Source organism: Lampetra planeri, chromosome 2, assembly GCF_965212315.1.
Source record: "Lampetra planeri chromosome 2, kcLamPlan1.2.h2, whole genome shotgun sequence".
NCBI classification, from domain to species: domain Eukaryota; kingdom Metazoa; phylum Chordata; class Hyperoartia; order Petromyzontiformes; family Petromyzontidae; genus Lampetra; species Lampetra planeri.
The window spans coordinates 22,576,614-22,598,400 of NC_136108.1; the positions used below are offsets into that span (position 1 = coordinate 22,576,614).

General features: G+C 50.0%; 1 protein-coding gene across 1 annotated transcript; it reads left to right on the forward strand.

Moving 5' to 3' along the window:
- Positions 1-3,998: 3,998 nt before the first annotated feature.
- Positions 3,999-21,265, forward strand: CFAP410 (cilia and flagella associated protein 410). Its single transcript, XM_078610409.1, has 7 exons — positions 3,999-4,212; positions 16,296-16,314; positions 16,486-16,532; positions 16,935-17,164; positions 18,204-18,390; positions 19,059-19,146; positions 20,019-21,265. Exons 1-7 carry the CDS (start codon positions 4,133-4,135, stop codon positions 20,139-20,141), a joined length of 774 nt encoding a protein of 257 aa, XP_078466535.1. The 5' UTR covers positions 3,999-4,132; the 3' UTR covers positions 20,142-21,265.
- Positions 21,266-21,787: the final 522 nt, after the last annotated feature.

Sequence of the window (21,787 nt, forward strand, 5' to 3'; positions counted from 1 at the left end):
ATTTCGCCGTCATCCCTAAATATATACCAGTAGAGGATATGATTTCTCAGATTGATGTAGCCCTCAGAGGCATATGACACATCCATGCGGATGTAGCAAGAGCTGAAATAGCTACTATTCTTAAGAATGCTAAGAAACCCACTAGTAACATCAGCAAAAACGAACGCTCTGAACTCGCGAATGTAAAAAAAAAGAGAGATGATATAGTCATCCTCTCTGCAGACAAGGGCAATGCCACGGTCATCATGGATAAAGATTCATACAACAACAAAATCCTGGACCTGCTTAATGATGGGAGTTACTCCAAAATTAAAAACGATCCCACTAAAAGCCTAACGACAAAAACCAACAGTATCATCACGAGTTCGACTTCCCTAATCGAACCAAGCAAACGTCCCTCTCTAAAACCATCGGCGGCAAGACCTCCCAGACTCTATGGTCTTCCCAAAATCCATAAAGAAGGCACCCCGCTACGACCCATCGTGTCGACGATAAACTCTCCGACGTACAAACTAGCCCGTTTTCTATCAGATACTCTGCTCCCCTTCACAGGCAAGACCTCTTCGGCAGTACTCAACTCAACCCAATTAGTCTCTATGGTTAAGGACATGGTACTATCTCCTGATGACATCCTCGTCAGCTTTGATGTAGTATCTTTGTTTACCAAAGTCCCAGTACCGGACACCCTAACAATAATTGAGGACTTAGTCCAACATGGATTGAATTCTGATGTATCTGCGCTGGTTAGGCATTGCCTCACCAACACCTATTTTACCTGGAATGGCACCTTCTACAAACAGAATGAGGGTACCCCTATGGGCTCCCCCTTGTCACCAGTTATAGCCAACATGTTCATGGAAAAGTTTGAATCAGACGCCATCCAGACATCCACCCTGCGTCCTTCCCTGTGGAAGAGATATGTGGATGACACTTTCGTCATCTGGCCACATGGCCTCCCAGCATTGAACCACTTCTTGGACCACATCAATTCTAGATACCCATCTATCAGATTCACCATGGAAGTGGAGAAAGACGGTAAACTACCATTCTTGGATATTCTGTTTAAGAGGAGGCTTGACGGATCCTTGGGACATTCTGTCTACAGGAAAGCCACCCACACAGATTCCTACTTGAAACCGGATTCCCACCACCACCCATCTCAAAAGAATTCTCTCATCAAAACGCTATACCACAGAGCCCATGGCATTTCTGACCAACACCACCTGACTGATGAATTAAGACATGTACATCGGGCCCTCAGGATGAACGGATACTCTGACCGTACTATCCGCCAAGCTGTCTCTCCCACCACACAGAAACAACCACATGAAACTCCGACCAAAACTATCACGTTACCATACATAGCAGGCGTGACCAAAAAGATCTCCAAAATTCTAAACAAACATAAGATCCAAGTCCGATTCAGTACAGTGCATAAAATCCGTGATCTGATTCCATCTGTGAAGGATGTCGTTCCTGACTTACAGTATCCTGGAGTCTACAAATTGAGTTGCATTTGTGGTGATTGCTACATTGGAGAAACAAAACGTCATGTTGCTGATCGTGTCCGCGAGCACAAGTCAGATCTGAAACACGGCAGAACTGATTCTTCGGCCGTTGCCGATCATTGCTACAACTCGGCGGGCTCTCATGAAATTGTCTTTTCCGAGACCAAGGTTCTCTGCAAACCTCCGGGCTACCATCAAAGGTTTGTACACGAAGCCATACAAATATACAAACACAGACATAATTTCAACCGTGATGATGGGTACAAACTCAGTAATCACTGGAAAGATGTTAATAACCACGCAAAAAAAAAGACTTAATTACACTTTTTGGACCATCTTATCTGACAGGCACTATTTTAATTTACTTCACCGAGTGTTAACATCCCCAGTGTTTAACAGTAATCTCTTCATTGTTCTTTGATCACCGCTCGCCCTCCGTCCCGACACATTTCCATTCATTGTGTTGAGCACTACGTGATGTCTTTGATCACCGCTCGCCCTCCGTCCCGGCGCGTCTCCATTCATTGTGTTGAGCACTGCGTGCAGTCTTTGATCGCCGCTCGCCCTCCGTCCCGACACGTCTCCATTCATTGTGTTGAGCACTACGTGCAGTCTTTGATCACCGCTCCTCCTCCCTCCCGATACGTTTCCATTCATTGGCTACCACAGCCTGATGAGCTCTCCATCCCCCTCTCCACCTCCCTTCAACTTGCTTATAAGGGATTACATCTTGGATCATTGCTTCACTTGATGCAGCTAATTCGGCTGTGACGGTCCCACCTGATGACGGAGACTTGTGTTGCCTCCGAAACGTCGTGAATTTTATTTTTTTGTTTTGTTTTATTTTACTTTCATTAATTTTAATGTTTTACCTACGTGACTTTACCGAAAAAACCTAAGAATATGAATCATTGCAGTCACGAAAGCTTCAAATCTAGAATTAATATAGTATCGTAATTGTATAGTCAATATACAGCAGTGTGATATACATTAGGGTGGGTAGAATAACACATAGTGCAATATTACAATGTATATAGCAATACAGTATATAATTTAATGTTGGGTTTGTCTATGGCAGTATATAGTACGGTGTAGACTCGTGTGATGTAAGAGAATAAAGTTTAGATGGAAGCACATTATATTTTTTACGACGTAGAATTGTAATGTATTACTTACTGTTAGTAACTCAGCTTATTGTAAAGTATATTTAGTATACTAATGATACTATGTAGTTTATACTTTAGTTGTTTACGTGGTGGTTTTAGTTACTGCAGCTACATACTATTAACACTCCTTCCCTTTATTAATGCTACCCCTATCCCCTCCCTTTGATGCTGTTAATCCTGCATAATGCACGGGCATAAGTAGTGCTATTCACATACCTGCATTTCCCATATCCCTTCCCTTTGATGCTGCTAATCCTGCATAATGCACGGGCATGAGTAGTACTAATCACATACCTGCATTTCCCATAAATATGCTAAATGCCTTTGATATGCATATTCTTTTGTCAAGGCGCCCTTTTCCCCCCTTCCATATATATATGCTCCAAGCACGTGTGCTGTTTCATTCAGACGCTGTCGCCTCGACAGACCTGTTTTTCACCTGAGGACGGCTGCTTGCGTTGTGGCCGAAACGTCGTGAGAATTGTTTTATTTTTATTATTTTATTACTTCCCTTCTACGTGACTTTACCGAAAGAACCAAGAAGATGAATCCCTGCAGTCACGAAAGCTTTAAATCGAAATGTTTCATCTTGCCAGTTAAAGCACACTGAGCTATTAACTTGTTTTTCAGAAGCGTCCCGGCCACAAATTATATCTCAACGAAGTGGCTTGTCCTGTGGAAATGTATAGCAAAATAATCTTATCTAAATGTATTTATATCCACGCGACCACGGGGAGAACATGCAAACTTCAAATATACAGGCACCACGACCAACATCACACCACCGTGGCACCCCTTAAATAAATACAGCATACGTTCAAATTGCATGAGTAAATCAATTCCTAGGCTTGGGAAAGGCAGTAAAACATCAAAAACAGCCCCAGACCACAAAAAGACAGTCCCTCACTAAAATGTGTACATTAAAATGTATCAATACGTTATTAAGAGGATAGCGGAGATTTACCAATGATGATGTTATGGATGAACCGGGCCTAATGTATATTTATTTTAGCATCAAGTGATGTTTGAGCAAACTCCTGCTGCTGAAAACTCCGTGCTGGTGGTGGCTGACCCAGGTGCAACATCTTCTCAGCTGTTGAGACGTTGGAAAGCAAGAACCAGTGGTGACATCACCGCGCTTATTCACAATGGTGACGTCACCGTTGGTAACAAGTGCCGTCACCCGCGTCGTTAACGACAGCGACGTCACCACGCCGGTGACCGCGGTGACGTCACCGCGTCGGTAACGACAGGGCAACGTCGCCACGCTGGTACGGAATCAACGAAGCGCGGTGACGTCGGCGTGTTGGGTTAACCACGCGCGTGCGCAGTAAGCGGCTGTGTTGGGCGCTGTCGCGACGGCGGCGTCGCTTCTTGGGCTCGGCTCGCGGGGTTCGTGCGAAGAGGCGAGAGCGGAGAGAGCGTGGACAGAGAGGGAGTTGGCGAGAGAGAGCGGCAATGAAGACTCTCACGAAGAAGCTGGTGCTGGCGCGGGCGCGCGCAGGCGACTTGTCCAGCGTCCGCAAGCTCAACTGCTGGTGAGCGAGGGGACGGGGCTCGGTTGCCATGGCGACGATGGCGGCGAGGGGGCGGGAAAGAGGAGGACGGGGGGCGGGAAGGAGGGGGGCGGGAAGGAGGGGGGCGGGAAGAAGGGGGGGGGGCGGGAAGAAGGGGGGGGGGCGGGAAGAAGGGGGGGGGGGCGGGAAGGAGGGGGGGGGGAAGGAGGGGGGGGCGAGGGGGGGGGGGAAGGAGGGGGGGGCGGGGCGGGAAGCAGGGGGGGGCGGGGCGGGAAGGAGGGGGGGGCGGGAAGGAGGCGGGCGGGAAGGAGGGGGGGGCGGGAAGGAGGGGGACGGGAAGGAGGGGGTCGGGAAGGAGGGGGGCGGGGGGGGAAGTGGAGGGGGGCGGGGGGGAAGTGGAGGGGAATAGGGGGGGGGAATAGTGGGGGCGGGATAGTGGGGGGGGATAGTGGGGTGAGGTGGAGGGTGGAATAGCGGGGGGAGGTGGAGGGAGGAATATGGGGGGAGGTGGTTGGGGGGGGATAGTGGGGGAAGGTGGAGGGGGGGATAGCGGAGGGAGGTGGAGGGGGGGTAGCGGGTGGCAGGTAGAGGGATAGCGGGGGGAGGTGGAGAGGGGGGAATAGTGGGGGGGGGGGGGAGTTGGAGAGGGGGGAATAGTGGGGGGGGGGAGGTGGAGGGAGGATAGTAGGGGGAGGTGAAGAGGGGGTGATAGTGGGTGGAGGGGGGATAGCGGGGGGAGGTGGACGGGGGGTAGTGTGTGGAGGGGGGGGGGGGGTAGTGTGTGGAGGGGGGGATAGTGGGGGGGGGGGAGGTGGAGGGGGGGAATAGTGGGGGGAGGTGGAGAAAGGGGGATGGTGGAGGGAAGTGGAGAAGGATTAGTGGGGGGAGGGGGGGATAGTGGGGGAGGTGGATGGGGGGTGGATAGTGGGGGAGGTGTAGAGTTGGGGGGGGGGGTAGAGAGTGGGGGGGTGGAAAGTAGGGGGGGTGGCTTGGCCAGGCGCTAGGGGGTGTACACAGAGATGTGGACAAGTATTATTCACGATTATTCGTCTCCATATCGGTTACTCAACATAAGCAATAGTTTTATTTTTACACATCCCATCAGCCACACTTTTTCTGAGATTGCATAATTTCAGCAGCATTGGTGCAACACGAGACACAACTCTGGACCACATTCATTGTCTCATCTGAAGAATGTTCAGGCTCTCTTCAACCAATGCCACTGATCTGCCTGCCAGATGTTTACAGACAAGGGACGCCCTCTGAGATATGGGTCCTATTACTGGTAGGAACGAAGTGGACCAGACCACCAATAGATTAATGTGTCCGTCCGACCGTCTGTGTATCAACATCGCCCCCTACTGCAAACACTTGGCATGACCCTGTCCGACAAGATGGCCGCCCGCTCCCCCTGCGATCTGTGAAATAAACAAGATGGCCGTCGCTTCCGGCGCCTCACGGCGAAACTTTAAACTTCGCTTCAAATTTACTTTACTGAAACGCAGCACGTTTTTAAAAAAAATTACTTTACTGAAACGCAGCACGTTTTTTTAACACAGAGACAAGAAACATTTATTAACACAGAGACGAGATACATTTAATCGCCTTATTTGTGCACGAAAAGCACGGCGCGATGCCTAGTGCGGCAGGCTTCGCGAGGCCTAGTGCGGCTGGCTTTGCGAGGCCTACTGTGGAAAAGGCATCGCGAGGCCTACTGCAGAGAAGGCTTCGCGAGGCCTAGTGCAGAAGGCTTCGCTAGGTCTACTGCAGAGAAGGCTTCGCGAGGCCTAGTGCAGCAGGCTTCGCGAGGCCTAGTGCGGCAGGCTTCGCGAGGCCTACTGCAGAGAAGGCATCGCGAGGCCTACTGCAGAGAAGGCTTCGCGAGGCCTAGTGCAGAAGGCTTCGCTAGGTCTACTGCAGAGAAGGCTTCGCGAGGCCTAGTGCGGCAGGCTTCGCGAGGCCTACTGCAGAGAAGGCATCGCGAGGCCTACTGCAGAGAAGGCTTCGCGAGGCCTACTGCAGAGAAGGCATCGCGAGGCCTACTGCAGAGAAGGCATCGCGAGGCCTACTGCAGAGAAGGCCTCGCGAGGCCTAGTGCGGCAGGCTTCGCGAGGCCTAGTGCGGCAGGCTTCGCGAGGCCTACTGCAGAGAAGGCTTCGCGAGGCCTACTGCAGAGAAGGCATCGCGAGGCCTACTGCAGAGAAGGCCTCGCGAGGCCTAGTGCGGCAGGCTTCGCGAGGCCTACTGCAGAGAAGGCATCGCGAGGCCTACTGCAGAGAAGGCTTCGCGAGGCCTACTGCAGAGAAGGCTTCACGAGGCCTACTGCAGGGAAGGCTTCGCGAGGCCTACTGCAGAGAAGGCTTCGCGAGGCCTAGTGCAGAAGGCTTCGCTAGGTCTACTGCAGAGAAGGCTTCGCGAGGCCTAGTGCGGCAGGCTTCGCGAGGCCTACTGCAGAGAAGGCATCGCGAGGCCTACTGCAGAGAAGGCATCGCGAGGCCTACTGCAGAGAAGGCTTCGCGAGACCTACTGCAGGGAAGGCTTCGCGAGGCCTACTGCAGAGGCTTCGCGAGGCCTAGTGCAGAAGGCTTCGCTAAGTCTACTGCAGAAGGTGGTGGTCGGGGTGGTGGGGTGGTGGTGGTGGGGTTGGGTGGTGGTGGGTGGTGGTGGGGGGGTGGTGAGGGCTGGTGGGAGGGGTGGTGTTGAGGGTGGTGTTGGGGGGTCTTTAAATCTCACAGCGTTTCTTGTCAAAACAAACACTTTTAATTAACATTACACTAGAATACAGTAATTTTTTTCTTTAACTCCTCTATACCCGGTCGATATCCCTGTACCGGTACTAAGTATTATTCCTACCAGCCCACCCCGCAGGGTCCTGTTACTGGTGAAGTATTGGAAATGACGGCAGGAAACTCCTTGACGGGTAACACACTTTTTATTAAATCTTGACTTGTCACGATACAACGTGTGGTCTCTATTCTTCTGACTGCACACTTCACTTAGCTCGTGTAGACTCTCTGCCTCTGGCTACACTCTTCACTTAGCTCGTGTAGACTCTATGCCTCTGGCTACACTCTTCACTTAGCTCGTGTAGACTCTGTGCCCCTGGCTACACACGCATCACTCGTCTCGTGTAGACCCTATGCCTCTGGCTACACACGCATCACTCGTCTCGTGTAGACCCTATGCCTCTGGCTACACACGCATCACTCGTCTCGTGTAGACCCTATGCCTCTGGCTACACACACATCACTCGTCTCGTGTAGACCCTATGCCTCTGGCTACACACACTGCATGCTCACCCTACACTCCGCCTCTGGGTTACACAGAGTCCCGGTCCCCACAGGACAGCGGGACTGGGTACCGCAGGGCCCTATCTCTTCCTCTCCGTCTTCAGTCTTCGCTGGTTACACTCTCCCCGTACGCCTGTGTGCATCACCTTATATAGTCCCTCCTCACGGGAGACGGAGCGGATGCGGACCTCGACGTGAGCATCGCTCCTTAGTTAACCAATCACGACGCGCTATCTCTACGATCCGTTTTCCCCCAGCGCGTGTTTCCACTCGTCAACCAATCACGCCGCGCTGCCACCCGATCACTCCCTCTCAAGCGCGTCACCGGCACACAGCCAATCAGCACCACATAACCCACAACCCCGCGCTGACCCCTGATCCTTCACCGTCAGCGCGCGTCACCACACACACAGCCAATCACTACGCGCTGGCACCCGATCCCTACCCCAGCGCGTATCACCACTACATCACCCCCTCCCACATAGCTCGCAGCCGGCCCGGCTGCTAACCAACAACACAACACAACGTTAACACAACAAAAACCCCACCCCCCAGTGTGCCCCGTAACGCAACAACAACAACACAACAGCAACCTATGTACAAATTGACAACTAATACAAGAAAAGTCAACAACAACACACACAACACCTCGATAAGAAGCTATGTACAGCCCGACGAACAACACAATAAAAGCGATTTCCAGAAAATGAACGTGCCCAGCGTCTCCGTGACTAAACGCAGTGACGAGGCGCTCCAGCTTCCTCGACTCCTCACATGGTAGGTCATAAAAAGTAGCGCGACCTGGCGCGAGTCCGTCTGGCCGGTCCGTCATATGGGACGGGACGCTGACGACCGTCCGGTGGCTCCGGCTGCTCTAGACGGCGCGGATCGGCCCTGAAAGGACCGGCCCCGCCGCGAAGATCCGGCCGCCGGTGGTCGGCAGCTGTCAGTTCCGAGACACCTGGGAGGAGATCAGGCGGAAACATGTGAGGATCAGGCAGAGACATTTCCCCCTTTGGGTCGTCGGTCACGTCACATGCTCGGCCCTCACGACACAAGGGGAGGCCATATGGAGGCGAGAACGGTTTCAGTCGGGAGGGGTGGACGTACCATCGTCGCTTTCCCCATTTTATCTGAACGCACTGGGGACGTGCAACACGCACGACCTCCACGGGTCCCCGCCATGGCTTCAACAATTTAGGCGACGTAGCCAACGGTGCCTGAGGGCAATGCAGCCAGGCCCTGTCACCTGGTTTCCAGTCGTGCACGGACACCTTCCGTGCACGCAACCGCTCGTTTGCAATTTGGCGAGCCCGCGAATTAAGCCGTGCGGCCTCCCTTGCCTCTGTCAGCTTATGAATATTAAATTTAATATGTTCTGCCAATTTTGAATTAGGTCGTGGTGCGGACAGGCCAAGCTGCGTTTCCATGGGCGGGTCGGCTTCCCGACCGTACATCAGATAGAACGGGGAAAATCCCGTCGCTGCATGGGGGGCCATTCTATACGCGGCGAGGACCCCCGGGACCTGCAGGTCCCAATCAACATGTGCCTCACACACCTGCTGGCACAGCATAGAAGTCAAAGTCTTGTGGAGTCTCTCCACCATCCCGTCCGTCTGCGGGTGGTACGGGGAGGTACGCACCTTCTTAGTACCCAACAGATCGCACACCTCTTGCAGCAATTTACTTGAAAAATTTTTCCCTTGGTCGGTCAGCAAGCGTTCGGGAGCCCCCTTGTCCAGGACGTAGCCCTGGACAAAGGCGTCCGTCACAGCCGCCGCCGACTGGTTGGCGAGTGGCCACGCCATAGGCCACCGGGTAAAATATTCGACCCCCACCAACAGGTACTTATTACCCCTAGGCGTGACTGGAAAGGGCCCCAGAATATCGAGCGCAACGAGCTCGTTAGTGCGCGAGACTTGAATAGATTGCAGCGGTGGATTAGCTGCCACGGGCGGTGGTTTTCGCCTGGCGCACTCAACGCATCCCTTCAGAATATTCACCACGTAACTTCCCATCCCCGGCCAATAATAGTCACGCTGAAGCAGGGCAAGCGTTTTGTTTACTCCTAAATGCAAGAGGCGTTCGTGTGCGGCCAAAACAACTTTCCCCCTCACAGCGGAAGGCACCACAAGTGCATGCCGCAGGGACAAACTGTCCCATCTCATTAACATGCCTTGTTTAAGTACGTAGGAGCCAGTTCGCTCCTGGTCCTCTTTGGGACCCCCCGCCCTGCGGCGCAATGCTAGCAGGGAGCTGTCCGCCATTTGGAGACGGCCTCACTCACTCAGCAACAGTGAGAGCAGCGAGTCCTGACCCTGAGAGGTAGCGGGGACATCCCCGATTGGTGCGCCCGCGGTCACAGCCAATGCCCCCATATCTTCCACAACCGGCGGTTTACAGCGCGCCGATCCCGATAGACACGCACATTTCTGACAAGGCAACAATCGCGACAGGGCATCGGCATTTGTGTGTCGCAACCCCTTACGGTATGTAGTCGTGAACTGATAGTCCTGGAGGACTTCCAACCACCGTGACAATTGGCCCGAGGGTTGGGCGACCCTCAATGAATATTGTAGCGCCGCGTGGTCCGTCCGGACCGTAAAGTGACGACCATAGAGATACGGTCTGAACTGTTGTACAAAAAAAACAATGGCAAGCAGTTCGCGACGGGTGACGCAGTAGCGCTGCTCCGCCGGAGACAACACCCTGCTACCATAAGCGACCACCCTTTCGACTCCCCCAACGACTTGGGATAGCACCCCCCCAATGCCCGTGTTGCTAGCATCCGTATCTAGCAAGAAGGGACTCGCAAAATCCGGATAGCGCAAGGGTGGGGCACCCACCAAGGCGTCCCGGAGTGAGCAGAACGCGGCCTCCTCCTCCGGTCCCCATCGGAACTTCACTCCTTTCGCCGTTAGAGCGTGCAAGGGTTTTGCAATAGTGGCGAAGTGCTCAACGAATCGGCGGTAATACGAAGCAAAACCGATGAAACTGCGCACGTCCGAAACTGACGTGGGTGTCGGCCATGAACTGACACAGTCCGTCTTCGCGGGATCGGTAGAGATCCCCGAAGAGTCGACAATGTGACCCAAGTATCTAACGGACTTACGAAAAAGGTGGCATTTGGCCGGTTTAAATTTTAATTTAGCCGATCGCATTCGTAAGAACACCCCTCTCAATCGCTGGAGGTGTTCCTCAAATGTTTTACTGAAAACAATGACATCGTCAAGGTAAATCAAGCACGTATCCCATTGCAAGCCCGACAAAACCAACTCCATAAGGCGCTGAAACGTCGCTGGAGAGGAGTGAAGTCCCATGGGTAACTGGTTAAACTGGAACAGGCCCCCTGGAATCCGAAATGCCGTCTTAGGTTTAGACTCTTCATCGAGTGGCAACTGCCAGAATCCCGATAATAAATCAATAGTCGAAAAATATCGCGCACCAGACAATGCATCGAGGGACTCGTCCATCCTGGGGAGCGGATACGCGTCAGCCACAGAGATCTTATTCAGGCGACGGAAATCTACGCAAAATCGCAAGGACCCGTCCTGCTTCTTAACCAGCACAATAGGTGCTCCCCAAGGACTGGAGGAAGGCGAAATAATGTCGGCTTCTAGCATATCGTTAACGGCCGACTGAACATGTTCCTTCTCAGCAGGACTCAGTCGGAAGGGATTTAGCCTGACCGGTGCCGCATCGCCCGTGTCAATGTGGTGGCGTAACAAATCCGTGCACCCAATGTCATACTTATGTTTACTGAACACATCAGAAAATTCCATTAGCAACTCGCGCAGCGCACCCAACTGTACCGCTGACAAATCGTCCGAGTCCGCGCACAGCGAATGGACCCATTCAAGGTCCTCCCTCGGTTCAATGTTCTGCGTGGGGCTCGGATCAACCTGCGCAACCAGCCGCTCATCCGCAGGGACCCGTGCCGCGTGAGCCAGCACGGTGCCCTGCTGAATGACGGCTGGCCGCGACCCAGCGTTTAAAACCATCACAAACGGATCCTTGTCAGCTCGAACCAAAGTGTGAGCCACCGACAAATCGACCCCCCCGACAGCTCTGTTAGAAGGACCCAAAAGCATGCCTTGTTCCGAAGTCCCCCCCACCCATGGTTTCCGCAACCGGAGGGGAATTAACATCTGTGAACCCGGGGGCACGTGCACGGTCTGTGTCGCCAACGCTTGTATCGTAGCGCACGCCGTCCGAATTTCAGTAGGGTTCGTCAAAAATGAAATACGGCGACCCGATGGTAGTTCAATGCAACGCTGATCGATGAGAATTTTAATGGGCATCTTAGCCAAAAAATCAGTGCCCAATAGACAAGGAACCGCCAAAGAAGACGAAACGAAAACGGGTCCCGACAATTTGATATCTCCAATGCAAATGGACGCCCTAATCTGACCGATAATGCCCAACGATCCCCCATTAGCGGCGTAAAATGGCACATCCACTGGGAGCAGCGGACGGCATTGGACGGGGAGAATGTTGTAAATGAGGTCCGATATAATAGTCGCCGACGCCCCCGTGTCCACTAACACCCTGACCTCGACCCAATCAATAGATCCCGTAACGACGGATGAACCCGCTGAAGCAGCCACAATTCTGTGCCCCAACTCCGACCATTCAATGTCTCCCCGGTCCCGGCCGAACCCCCCTCGCCGAACCGAATCCCCGAACCCTAACCGGCCCTCCTCCGCCGCACCGCGACGGCCCATGCGTGTCGAGTATGTGGGCCGAGCATGTGAGGTGCCGCGACTTGCCGGGGTTTGTAGGGATGACTTGGGGCCTTGGTCGTCGTCCAGCCGAGATCCCATGGCGCGCTGACGTGGAGCGCGGCAACCGGACGCCACGTGGCCCCGGAGGCCGCAGTTATAACACGTGATGAGGGTCGTCGGAGATCTCGGTTGCTCCAGCTTGCGGGCCGATCGCAGAGGCGAACGACCCCCCGACCTCCAGTCCCCTGGTCGTCCCGCGGTGAACGCCTCCTCTCGTGGGCTGACGACTTGGGGTTCGGTGATCACCGGACCCGGAGCTGAGGCCACGGCAGCGTTGCAGACGACCCCCTGTTTGCGTTGAAGGACCTCGTGCGCTTGTATACTCGTAGCGACCCGCAAGGAAGAAATATCGATCTCGTCGGCCGTGTTGATGGGGACCCCCAGGTCCTGCGCCAACTTAAGCAGCTGCTCCAAAACCATCGCATCCTGGCCCTCCTCGTCCATACGAGGGAATGCGGCATCGGCGAGAGCCAGCAACGCCGTGCGATAGGCGAGCGCGGTCTCCGTGTCCGCCTTTCCCCTTGCATAAAAATGATGGCGACACGCCGAGGGAGGTCCGTAGACCTTGGCCATGAGACCCAGCGCTGCCTTAAGCGTGGAGCGGTCCGACCTCCGTGCGGACATGAAGGCCGCGAGCGCGTTGTCGTCCAACATGTCAGGCAGTGCCCGCAGCGCCGTAGCGTCGGACCAGGCGGACATCTCCTGATGCGCCAAAAACCTGCGCTGAAATTGGCCCCAGTCCCCGCCTTCCGCCTTGAAGGCTGACAATGCGGGAAGGCGCTGTTGAAAAATGAAGTCGTCCTCTGCCTCGTGGTTCCTTTCCGCCGCCCCGTCGGTGTGTAAGATGGCGGCCCCAGTGGCGGGTGTCTGATGGCGGTCCGCAGCGCGCGTTGATGACGTAAGCGGGTGCGCTTGGAGAACCGCCGCCACGTGGCGGTCGCCGTTCCCGCCAAAAGTCGGCGCAGATGAAATGGCGGGAATCGCCAAGTCATTTTGGCGGGAATCTGCGGGGCGACCCTGTAGAATGTCCGCCGCCGTCCCCGCTCCAGCCGACGAGCTGATTTCCGCCAGGATGGACGCGGCGGCGAGCAGCAGCTCCGCCAGACGGGAGTGCGCCTCGCGGAGCACGGCATCGGTCCCCAGTCGCTCATCCGGCGCCGTCGGCGGATCTTGCAGCGTGGGCCATTCTTCGTCCTCACCCCCCGATGGCAGCTGGCCCGAGTCGTCAAGGTTATCCTCGCGGTCAATCCCGTGGGTCCGACGGGTCTTCCTTGTATCCATGCTTGGAAGACTGTTTCACTTCTGACGCCAGTTGAAGTATGGGAAATGACGGCAGGAAACTCCTTGACGGGTAACACACTTTTTATTAAATCTTGACTTGTCACGATACAACGTGTGGTCTCTATTCTTCTGACTGCACACTTCACTTAGCTCGTGTAGACTCTCTGCCTCTGGCTACACTCTTCACTTAGCTCGTGTAGACTCTATGCCTCTGGCTACACTCTTCACTTAGCTCGTGTAGACTCTGTGCCCCTGGCTACACACGCATCACTCGTCTCGTGTAGACCCTATGCCTCTGGCTACACACGCATCACTCGTCTCGTGTAGACCCTATGCCTCTGGCTACACACGCATCACTCGTCTCGTGTAGACCCTATGCCTCTGGCTACACACACATCACTCGTCTCGTGTAGACCCTATGCCTCTGGCTACACACACTGCATGCTCACCCTACACTCCGCCTCTGGGTTACACAGAGTCCCGGTCCCCACAGGACAGCGGGACTGGGTACCGCAGGGCCCTATCTCTTCCTCTCCGTCTTCAGTCTTCGCTGGTTACACTCTCCCCGTACGCCTGTGTGCATCACCTTATATAGTCCCTCCTCACGGGAGACGGAGCGGATGCGGACCTCGACGTGAGCATCGCTCCTTAGTTAACCAATCACGACGCGCTATCTCTACGATCCGTTTTCCCCCAGCGCGTGTTCCCACTCGTCAACCAATCACGCCGCGCTGCCACCCGATCACTCCCTCTCAAGCGCGTCACCGGCACACAGCCAATCAGCACCACATAACCCACGACCCCACGCTGACCCCTGATCCTTCACCGTCAGCGCGCGTCACCACACACACAGCCAATCACTACGCGCTGGCACTCGATCCCTACCCCAGCACGTATCACCACTACACTGGTAGGAACGAAGTGGACCAGACCACCAATAGATTAATGTGTCCGTCCGTCTGTCCGTCAACATCGCCCCCTACTGCAAACACTTGGCATGACCCTACAAAAACCTTTAGACTCAGTGACGCTATCCTGGTAGCAACATCGCCCCCTACTGCAAACACTTGGCATGACCCTACAAAAACCTTTAGACTCAGTGACGCTATCCTGGCTAAACAAGTGTAACATTCCCTTATAATTCCCTCAGATAGCTTTTAATTAAAACATTTAAATTAATTAGGCTTTCCTGGCTAAACACGTGTAACATTCCCTTATAATTCCCTGAGATAGCTTTTAATTAAAACTTTGAAAATAAATAAAAAACTCACAGCGCCCTAATAATTCCCTGAGATAGCTTTTAATTAAAACTTTGAAATTAAACAAAAAAAAACTCACAGCGCCCTAAAGCCTACAGCTAGGCCTAAAGCCTAGAACTAGGCCTGAAACTCTCCCTTCGTATCGTACCCCCGCGTGTGTGAAAGGGAGTTATGTTTAACAATGTTACATTCCCTCATGTTTTTAAATAGAAACATCTAAATTTAAAGCTTTTGCATAAATCATTAAAACATTTAAATTAAAAATTAACTCACAGCGCCCTAAAGCCTACAGCTAGGCCTAAAGCCTAGAACTAGGCCTCAATCTCTCCCTTCGTATCGTTCGATTAGGTGTAGCAACATCGCCCCCTACTGCAAACACTTGGCAGGACCCTACAAAAACATTTTGACTCAGTGGGGCTTTCTTGGCTTAACAAGTGTAATAATACATTATGTTTATATTCTTTGGTTATTCGTTCTTACCAGCCCACCCCGCAGGGTCCTGTTACAATACATAAAATAACCACGCATTGTTTAACAGCAATCGGTCACTGGTTCAGAAAGCAAGGAATTTAACCGTTCCCAGGGAAATGTTGGTAATGAATCCACCGATTGGTAACGCGCGAACGTCGAAAGGCCACGGCGGCCCACGACACTGCGTTGAACCTTTGCCTAAAGAAGGGAGCTCTCGACATGGTGCTTGGTCGACTCTTCCACGTTGAGTAGACGTGTTGGCAGAGGCGGGAGAACCCACACTTTATCCCACCACGCCTGCCAGTGAGTGGAGTGTATTGAGAGCGAGCGATATACAATATATTTACATTTTGTGCGCAAAGCAGGGAGCTGAGCACCTACAGCTGACATTTACAACCCCTGGGGTGTCTGGACAAAAAAGGAAACAATATCTTAGGAACAATATCGCTGATGTGCTGGTGCCTGTGGACAGTTAGCATGTAAGGGTTGTGGATCAGAGGTTTCCCATTATAAATTCCATATGAAGCTGCTACCTTGGTTGCATGCGACTTGCATTGATGTTGTCACCTCAACTGCACCTACCCGCCTTTCCCCGAAATACGGTCCCAGTGGTTTATGCTGTTGTTTCAAAGGTTCTAATTTCATGTTGGGTTTTAATGATGGCGCTTTGAGTGGAGAGATTTGTGCCAGAATGGCACGACGCCACGCATGTAAACCAAAATAAAATGTACTTGACTTGCTCCACAGGAATTGCTGCATTATCTGTGGTGAGTGCTATTCATGGTTGTGAAGTCACGTAGGTAGAAAACATTAGAAGAGATCACAACGTTTCGATCGCAACACAAGCGGTCGTCCTCAGGCAGAAAAAATAACAGCAGTATGAAACGTCGTGATCTATTATTATTTTTTCAATCTACGTGACTTTACCGAAAGAACCAAAGAGTATGGATTCCTGCAGTAACGTAAGCTTAAAATCAAGAATGTCTTTTAACACTGTGTTTTCCTTTTACCCCATCCAGGGGAAGTGAACTTTCAGATGTAAGTATAGTGCTATGCACGTTTAATAATGCCACTAGTTTTGTAGAGTAAATGTAACGATGTGAGCGTTAACAGTTCAGAATGATAAATCAATTAATGTGTATAGATTGTCCAGACTGGATAGTGTTGTTTGCATAACAATGTGTATGCCCTTTTGTGTGTGTGTCTCAGGTGTCCATATTTCGGCAAATGCCGAATATTGAAGTTTTAACATTAAGGTAAGATTAAAAAAATATATACCATACCATTTTACAAGTAAATATTCCGTAGAAAACTAACACGTTGCATATTCCGAAATTATGAATATTAACAATTACACTTTCACTTATCTTTGTACATATAGAGGAAGTAATATAATCATTCATTTTTACTCCGATTTAACTAAATATTTATTGGAAGTCAAATTTCCCAAACCTAAGCAGAAGATCACATGGCTCAACACACCACAATGCACGAGTTTGTTATGCACACCTTTACCCCAGTTTCATAATTTCACTTCTGAAAGTACCCATCGAAAGGTGCATCTGTATATGGATATGTAATGAAAACAAACTATCATGCGGTTATTGCTTACATCGCAAGTCGATCGATTTCAAATTGCCATGTTGCACATCTTGCAGTGTGAACAATATTGACACGCTGAAGGACTTCAAAGAATGCGTGGGCCTGCGGGAGCTCTACCTGCGCAGAAATGCAGTCGTCAGCCTGGCAGAGCTGTGGCACCTCAAAACCCTGCCTCATCTGCGTGTGCTCTGGCTGGCTGATAACCCTTGCTGTGGGACCGACCCCCACCACTATCGTATGTGTGTGCTGCGGAATCTGCCTGGTCTGCACAAGCTGGATAACCAGGGTACGCAACCAAAACCCTTATTTTTTAAACCTACCGAGATGGCTGGGGATGGCTCAGGGGGCTAATCCCGAATGACAGCGCTGATATACCCACGCTGGGACATGCAGTCAATGTCCAGACAGCCAGGTTCTCAAGTGTAGCAAGCAATAGTCTCGGCCCAGTTACCAATGACTGCCGAGTTAAAATGTTTTTGGTGATGGAAGAGACCCGAGAAGTAGTTTCTGTGATATCACTTTACAGAGGCCGTTATAATATGGTGTGATGTCCAACTTCTTTCAATGAGAGTTTTGAATGGACATTCCCTTGCCTCATGATCTCATCTTAACGGAATGTATGTAGCACCTTAATGAAGGCGTTTAACAAATAATTAACAATGGTACAGCGTGTGAATGTAATGGTGGAGATGAGGTGAATGAAATAGATGAGAGGAAGTAATAGGCAAATATTCAATGCGTGAATTTGATTAAATTTACAGGAAATGATGAATGGATTGATTGAATGGATAATAAGTGATAGCCATGTAATGAGAATATGAAGAGGGAAAAGTAACGGTGCTGGTTATGAGGGGGAGATTAAGGGGTCATGGTGTGAGCTCGGGAAAATAAGGGAGTTGAGTACAGAGATGATACTAGTGAGCGAAGGTGACTGCTTAATGTGGAGGGGAAGTTTGTTCCAGTGAAGGGGGACAATAAGAGAAAGAGCGAAAGCATGTCTTGAGCACAGGGAGAAGAGGAAGAGAGACAGCAAAGATTGAGAACATAGCGGGCGAGAAGCTACGTAGATGTGACGCCAATGACAACGCTGTCGTTATCAAAGTAACCACGAAAATACAGATCCAGATCAGTGAAGGGGTCAGCTGTGTCAAGTCCGCACCATTGATGCATATTGCCCACTACATTAAATACTTTCTTCTGTTGGGGACCACTCATTGTAGTTTAAAAAACACAATGTAATCCTTTGAAACGATTGCACACAACATCCTTGAGGATTCGTAAAAAAAAAGATTAATCGAATGTAATATTTATGGTCCACGTTTCAGCTGTCACAGAGGAAGAACTGGCTCAAGCACAGAAGGAAGGGGAGGATATCACATCACCAAATCCAGCACAGGTGCAGGATGAGCTTCTGAAGTCAAATGATCACATCAGCCAGTCTGGAGATGGAACCAACGAGAGCCTCACTGAAGCAGACACGGATCCCATCAACTTCAGCCTCATAGAAACAAAGTAAGATTCCCATTGGATATTGTTTGCCTTGGCGCTAATTAGATATTTTTTGACTGGGAATATCCATAAAGGGCACATTCCCAAACATATGATCGGCAGGGTGGCCCAGTGCTAACACTTGCGCGTCATGGCAAGGGCCTGAATTCGATACCCGACTTGGGCATCGTTCTGCGTGGAGTTTGGAAGTTCTCCCGTGTTTTACATGGGATTCCTCCTTGTTCTTCCAGTTTCCACCAATATCTAACAAAACATACAATGTAACTGGCATTGGTTACATACCAGTTACTACATTTTGGATTACACACAGGAACAGTGCCTTTAGATGCAACAAAATCTTGATTTAAAGCTTGCGTGACTGCAGGAATTCATATTCTTGGGTCTTTCGGTAAAGTCACGTAGATAGGTTCAAAGAAAATAATCAAAAATAACAGAAAACTTCGACGTTTCGATCGCAACACAAGCAGTCGTTGCGATCAAAACGTCGTAGTTTTCTTTTATTTTATTTGAACCTATCTACGTGACTTTACCGAAAGACCCAAGAATATAGATGCAACAACTTGATAGGACCCGGAAAAAGAGTTGAGACTCGGTGATGCTTACCTGGTTAAATGCATGTAACAATGATAAAATATGGCGTGTCCCTCTTAATATTTTGCTTTGTTCTGCAGTAAAATACGACAACAGCTTGGCATGAAGCTTCTACCTATTGACAAGTACTCCTGCTCCAACTCTTCTCCAGTAAAAATCCCTTCCAAAGTGGGTCCCTCCATATGCCACACATTCACTCGATTATCATTAGTTGCACAGATACCAACGTTGTTTGTGAAGTGATCGGTGAGCCCTCTCAATTATTTTCCGTAAAAATTACTTTCTCTTTCGATTGTACTCTCGCAAGCCTCGTCTTGTCATTTGCCTTGCCTTTGTCTCTATAACTGTATTCCATCGACTGCAAGGCACAAATCCTCCCCCCCCAATGGCGGAGCCAGGATTTTCAGGTGGGGGGGGGGCAACCCCTCCAGCAATGAATAATGATAGGAGTTGTTAGTAAGTAAGGACTTGTCCCTTGCTTGTTATTTGACTCGTGTGCGGCGATGGCGCACACAATCGATCGCGGGTCGAATTCGAACCGTGTGATCGACATCGCGCTCGCTGAAGGTGAATGCCTTCAGGGAAGTCGTGTACTGTATACGCAACTGCGCACAATTCTGAGTCACTTAGAACTGCTTTGCCGTTACTTATTGCCAATTATGGACTCAGACTATTGTCCTATCATCTTATAGAATCGCTGGCACATAATATCCTACACAGTGGCAGTGGGGGTCGCAAAATGCCGAATTATTACTAATAAACCACAATGATCCGATGAAAATTAGGGATTTCGATCGGATCATTGGGGGGGCACGTGCCACCCCCCCCCCCCCCACTGTATTTTTATAGTAGGTGAGACCACATTTGTACAACTTTGTTGGCACCAGGCACAAGTTTGCTTTGCGTCTTTTTGGAGTGTTTTTTATCATCGGTAGAATACAGTTTATCACCCGTCTTGTATCTTTTGGTGAGTGGAGCATCATGGAGAGTGTGATTGTTTTTATTCTATTGTACCTTAATTCACGGCTGCCCTTTTGTAGAATGCCAATGTGCTGAGCGCTGTGCTCCTGCTGGTGAAGGAACTGGACTTGGAGGGATTGCAGATAATCCACAAGACAATTGAATGTCGACTGCAGCTTCTACAGAGCAAGCTCACCAACTGAAAATAACCACACCACGTGCTAAATGGGTGGGGAGTGTTTGTATATTTAAATATTTCAACATAACATGTTAAAAATTAAGATGAACATTGCAGATGTTTAGAGTACTTATGTGTAATCCCACATTTTTATATTTTAAGACTACTGAATTGTACTGCAGAAGGCTATCATGAGCTATGCAGTATGGTACTAGGGTCATGGTTTTGAGAGCTGCATACAAGCATCACATGCCGCTGCGCTATGCATTACTGTGATGTGTGCTGTGTAAACTATCATGCACCATTAACTACATCTCATTTAGTATACATTTTTGCATGGAACTATTGTTGATATATGATCTATATTAATGAATGTCAAGAGCTTATATTTTAATTTACATGGAAAATTCTAATTCTATGTGCAACTCACGACAACTGTTGTGAGCAATTGCACATTCTAAATGCAACTATGAACCACATACTTTAGGTGAATCTATGTGCAGTGATTGTAATAATGCAACTCCAAAGAACCTCATGATTTTGTGCCATAAGAATACTCTAAATGGGTGTTTTTTATTTGTTGTACATATGAAAATGTTAATGTTACCAACTGATTGGCAACAACACGAATGTTGGATTTGAGCGATATAAAAAAAGTTCATGTGCAGCAATGTTATCTTACAAGATTTTTCTTATCCAGCTTTTGGTACCATCAACATATTCCGAGGACCTTTCGACTGTTTCTTCTCGTGTTGGATATAAATAACTGGGCTTAATTAGGGTTGAGCGACTTGAAGAAAATCAATCCACTTTTACAGTGGGTTGTACTACTTGTTGAGGTTATGACGAAGAAGCCTAACAAATATAAAGCTGATAGGTTGGAGTGATCGTAAGCCCAACAGCAAAAAGAGATTCTTGCAAAGCCACTTGCCTATGACATGTAGTTGGTTTTGGAATCCCATTATCATCTGTGAGCCTTTCAGTGTTGTTGGTGTTCATGAACATTCTCGACAACACGTTTTAAAATAGAAATTGCACTTTCATTTCACCTTGGTTCACAAGTGTGTAAATGCATGCCATGTGAAAAGTACATTTCAATGTTGAAATGATAAAAAAAATGTCAAATAAAAAATGTCCAGCAAGGTTAAATGGGTGTTATTATATTTACAAACCACATGCCATAAAACGTCACGCACTCGGATATAAGTTTGAAGGTGATGGAGAGGGTGGTTTCATCTGCAATTCACCAGCTTGGGGACGAAGCAATTGAACGGCTAAATTACTTAAAACTGAATCCGTAATACTACCTGTACATAAGCTTTACGAAAGAATAAGTGAGCTCTACCACATCCCAAGACTTTGCACAAGACCAGGATTCAATGTATATCCTGACCGAGAGAAATCACTGGAAACTGCACTTCATTAAAAAAATTACTGGTCCCACCACTCTCCCTTTGCAAATCAAGTGACACTTTCAATGTCAACGGCACCTCTCAGGAGCTCATTAACCACAATAAACTTAATTGGTAACAGCAGTGGTTACTTGGTTGTTCGATCAGGAGTTAACAAGCGTACAGATGTAATAACCAGATTCTTTTCTAGTAGTAATGTTTATTGCTCTTAGGGTATGTAAATTGAACTTCTTTGGCACTGTATGTAGTAGCTAAGCTA

Excerpts from the sequence above, each read along its gene's own strand:
- CFAP410 (XM_078610409.1), top strand. The coding sequence starts at position 4,133 with ATGAAGACTCTCACGAAGAAGCTGGTGCTGGCGCGGGCGCGCGCAGGC. Across the intron at positions 17,165-18,203 it reads GCACAAGCTGGATAACCAGG|CTGTCACAGAGGAAGAACTG; the intron begins GTACGCAACCAA and ends TCCACGTTTCAG. Across the intron at positions 18,391-19,058 it reads TTCAGCCTCATAGAAACAAA|TAAAATACGACAACAGCTTG; the intron begins GTAAGATTCCCA and ends TTTGTTCTGCAG.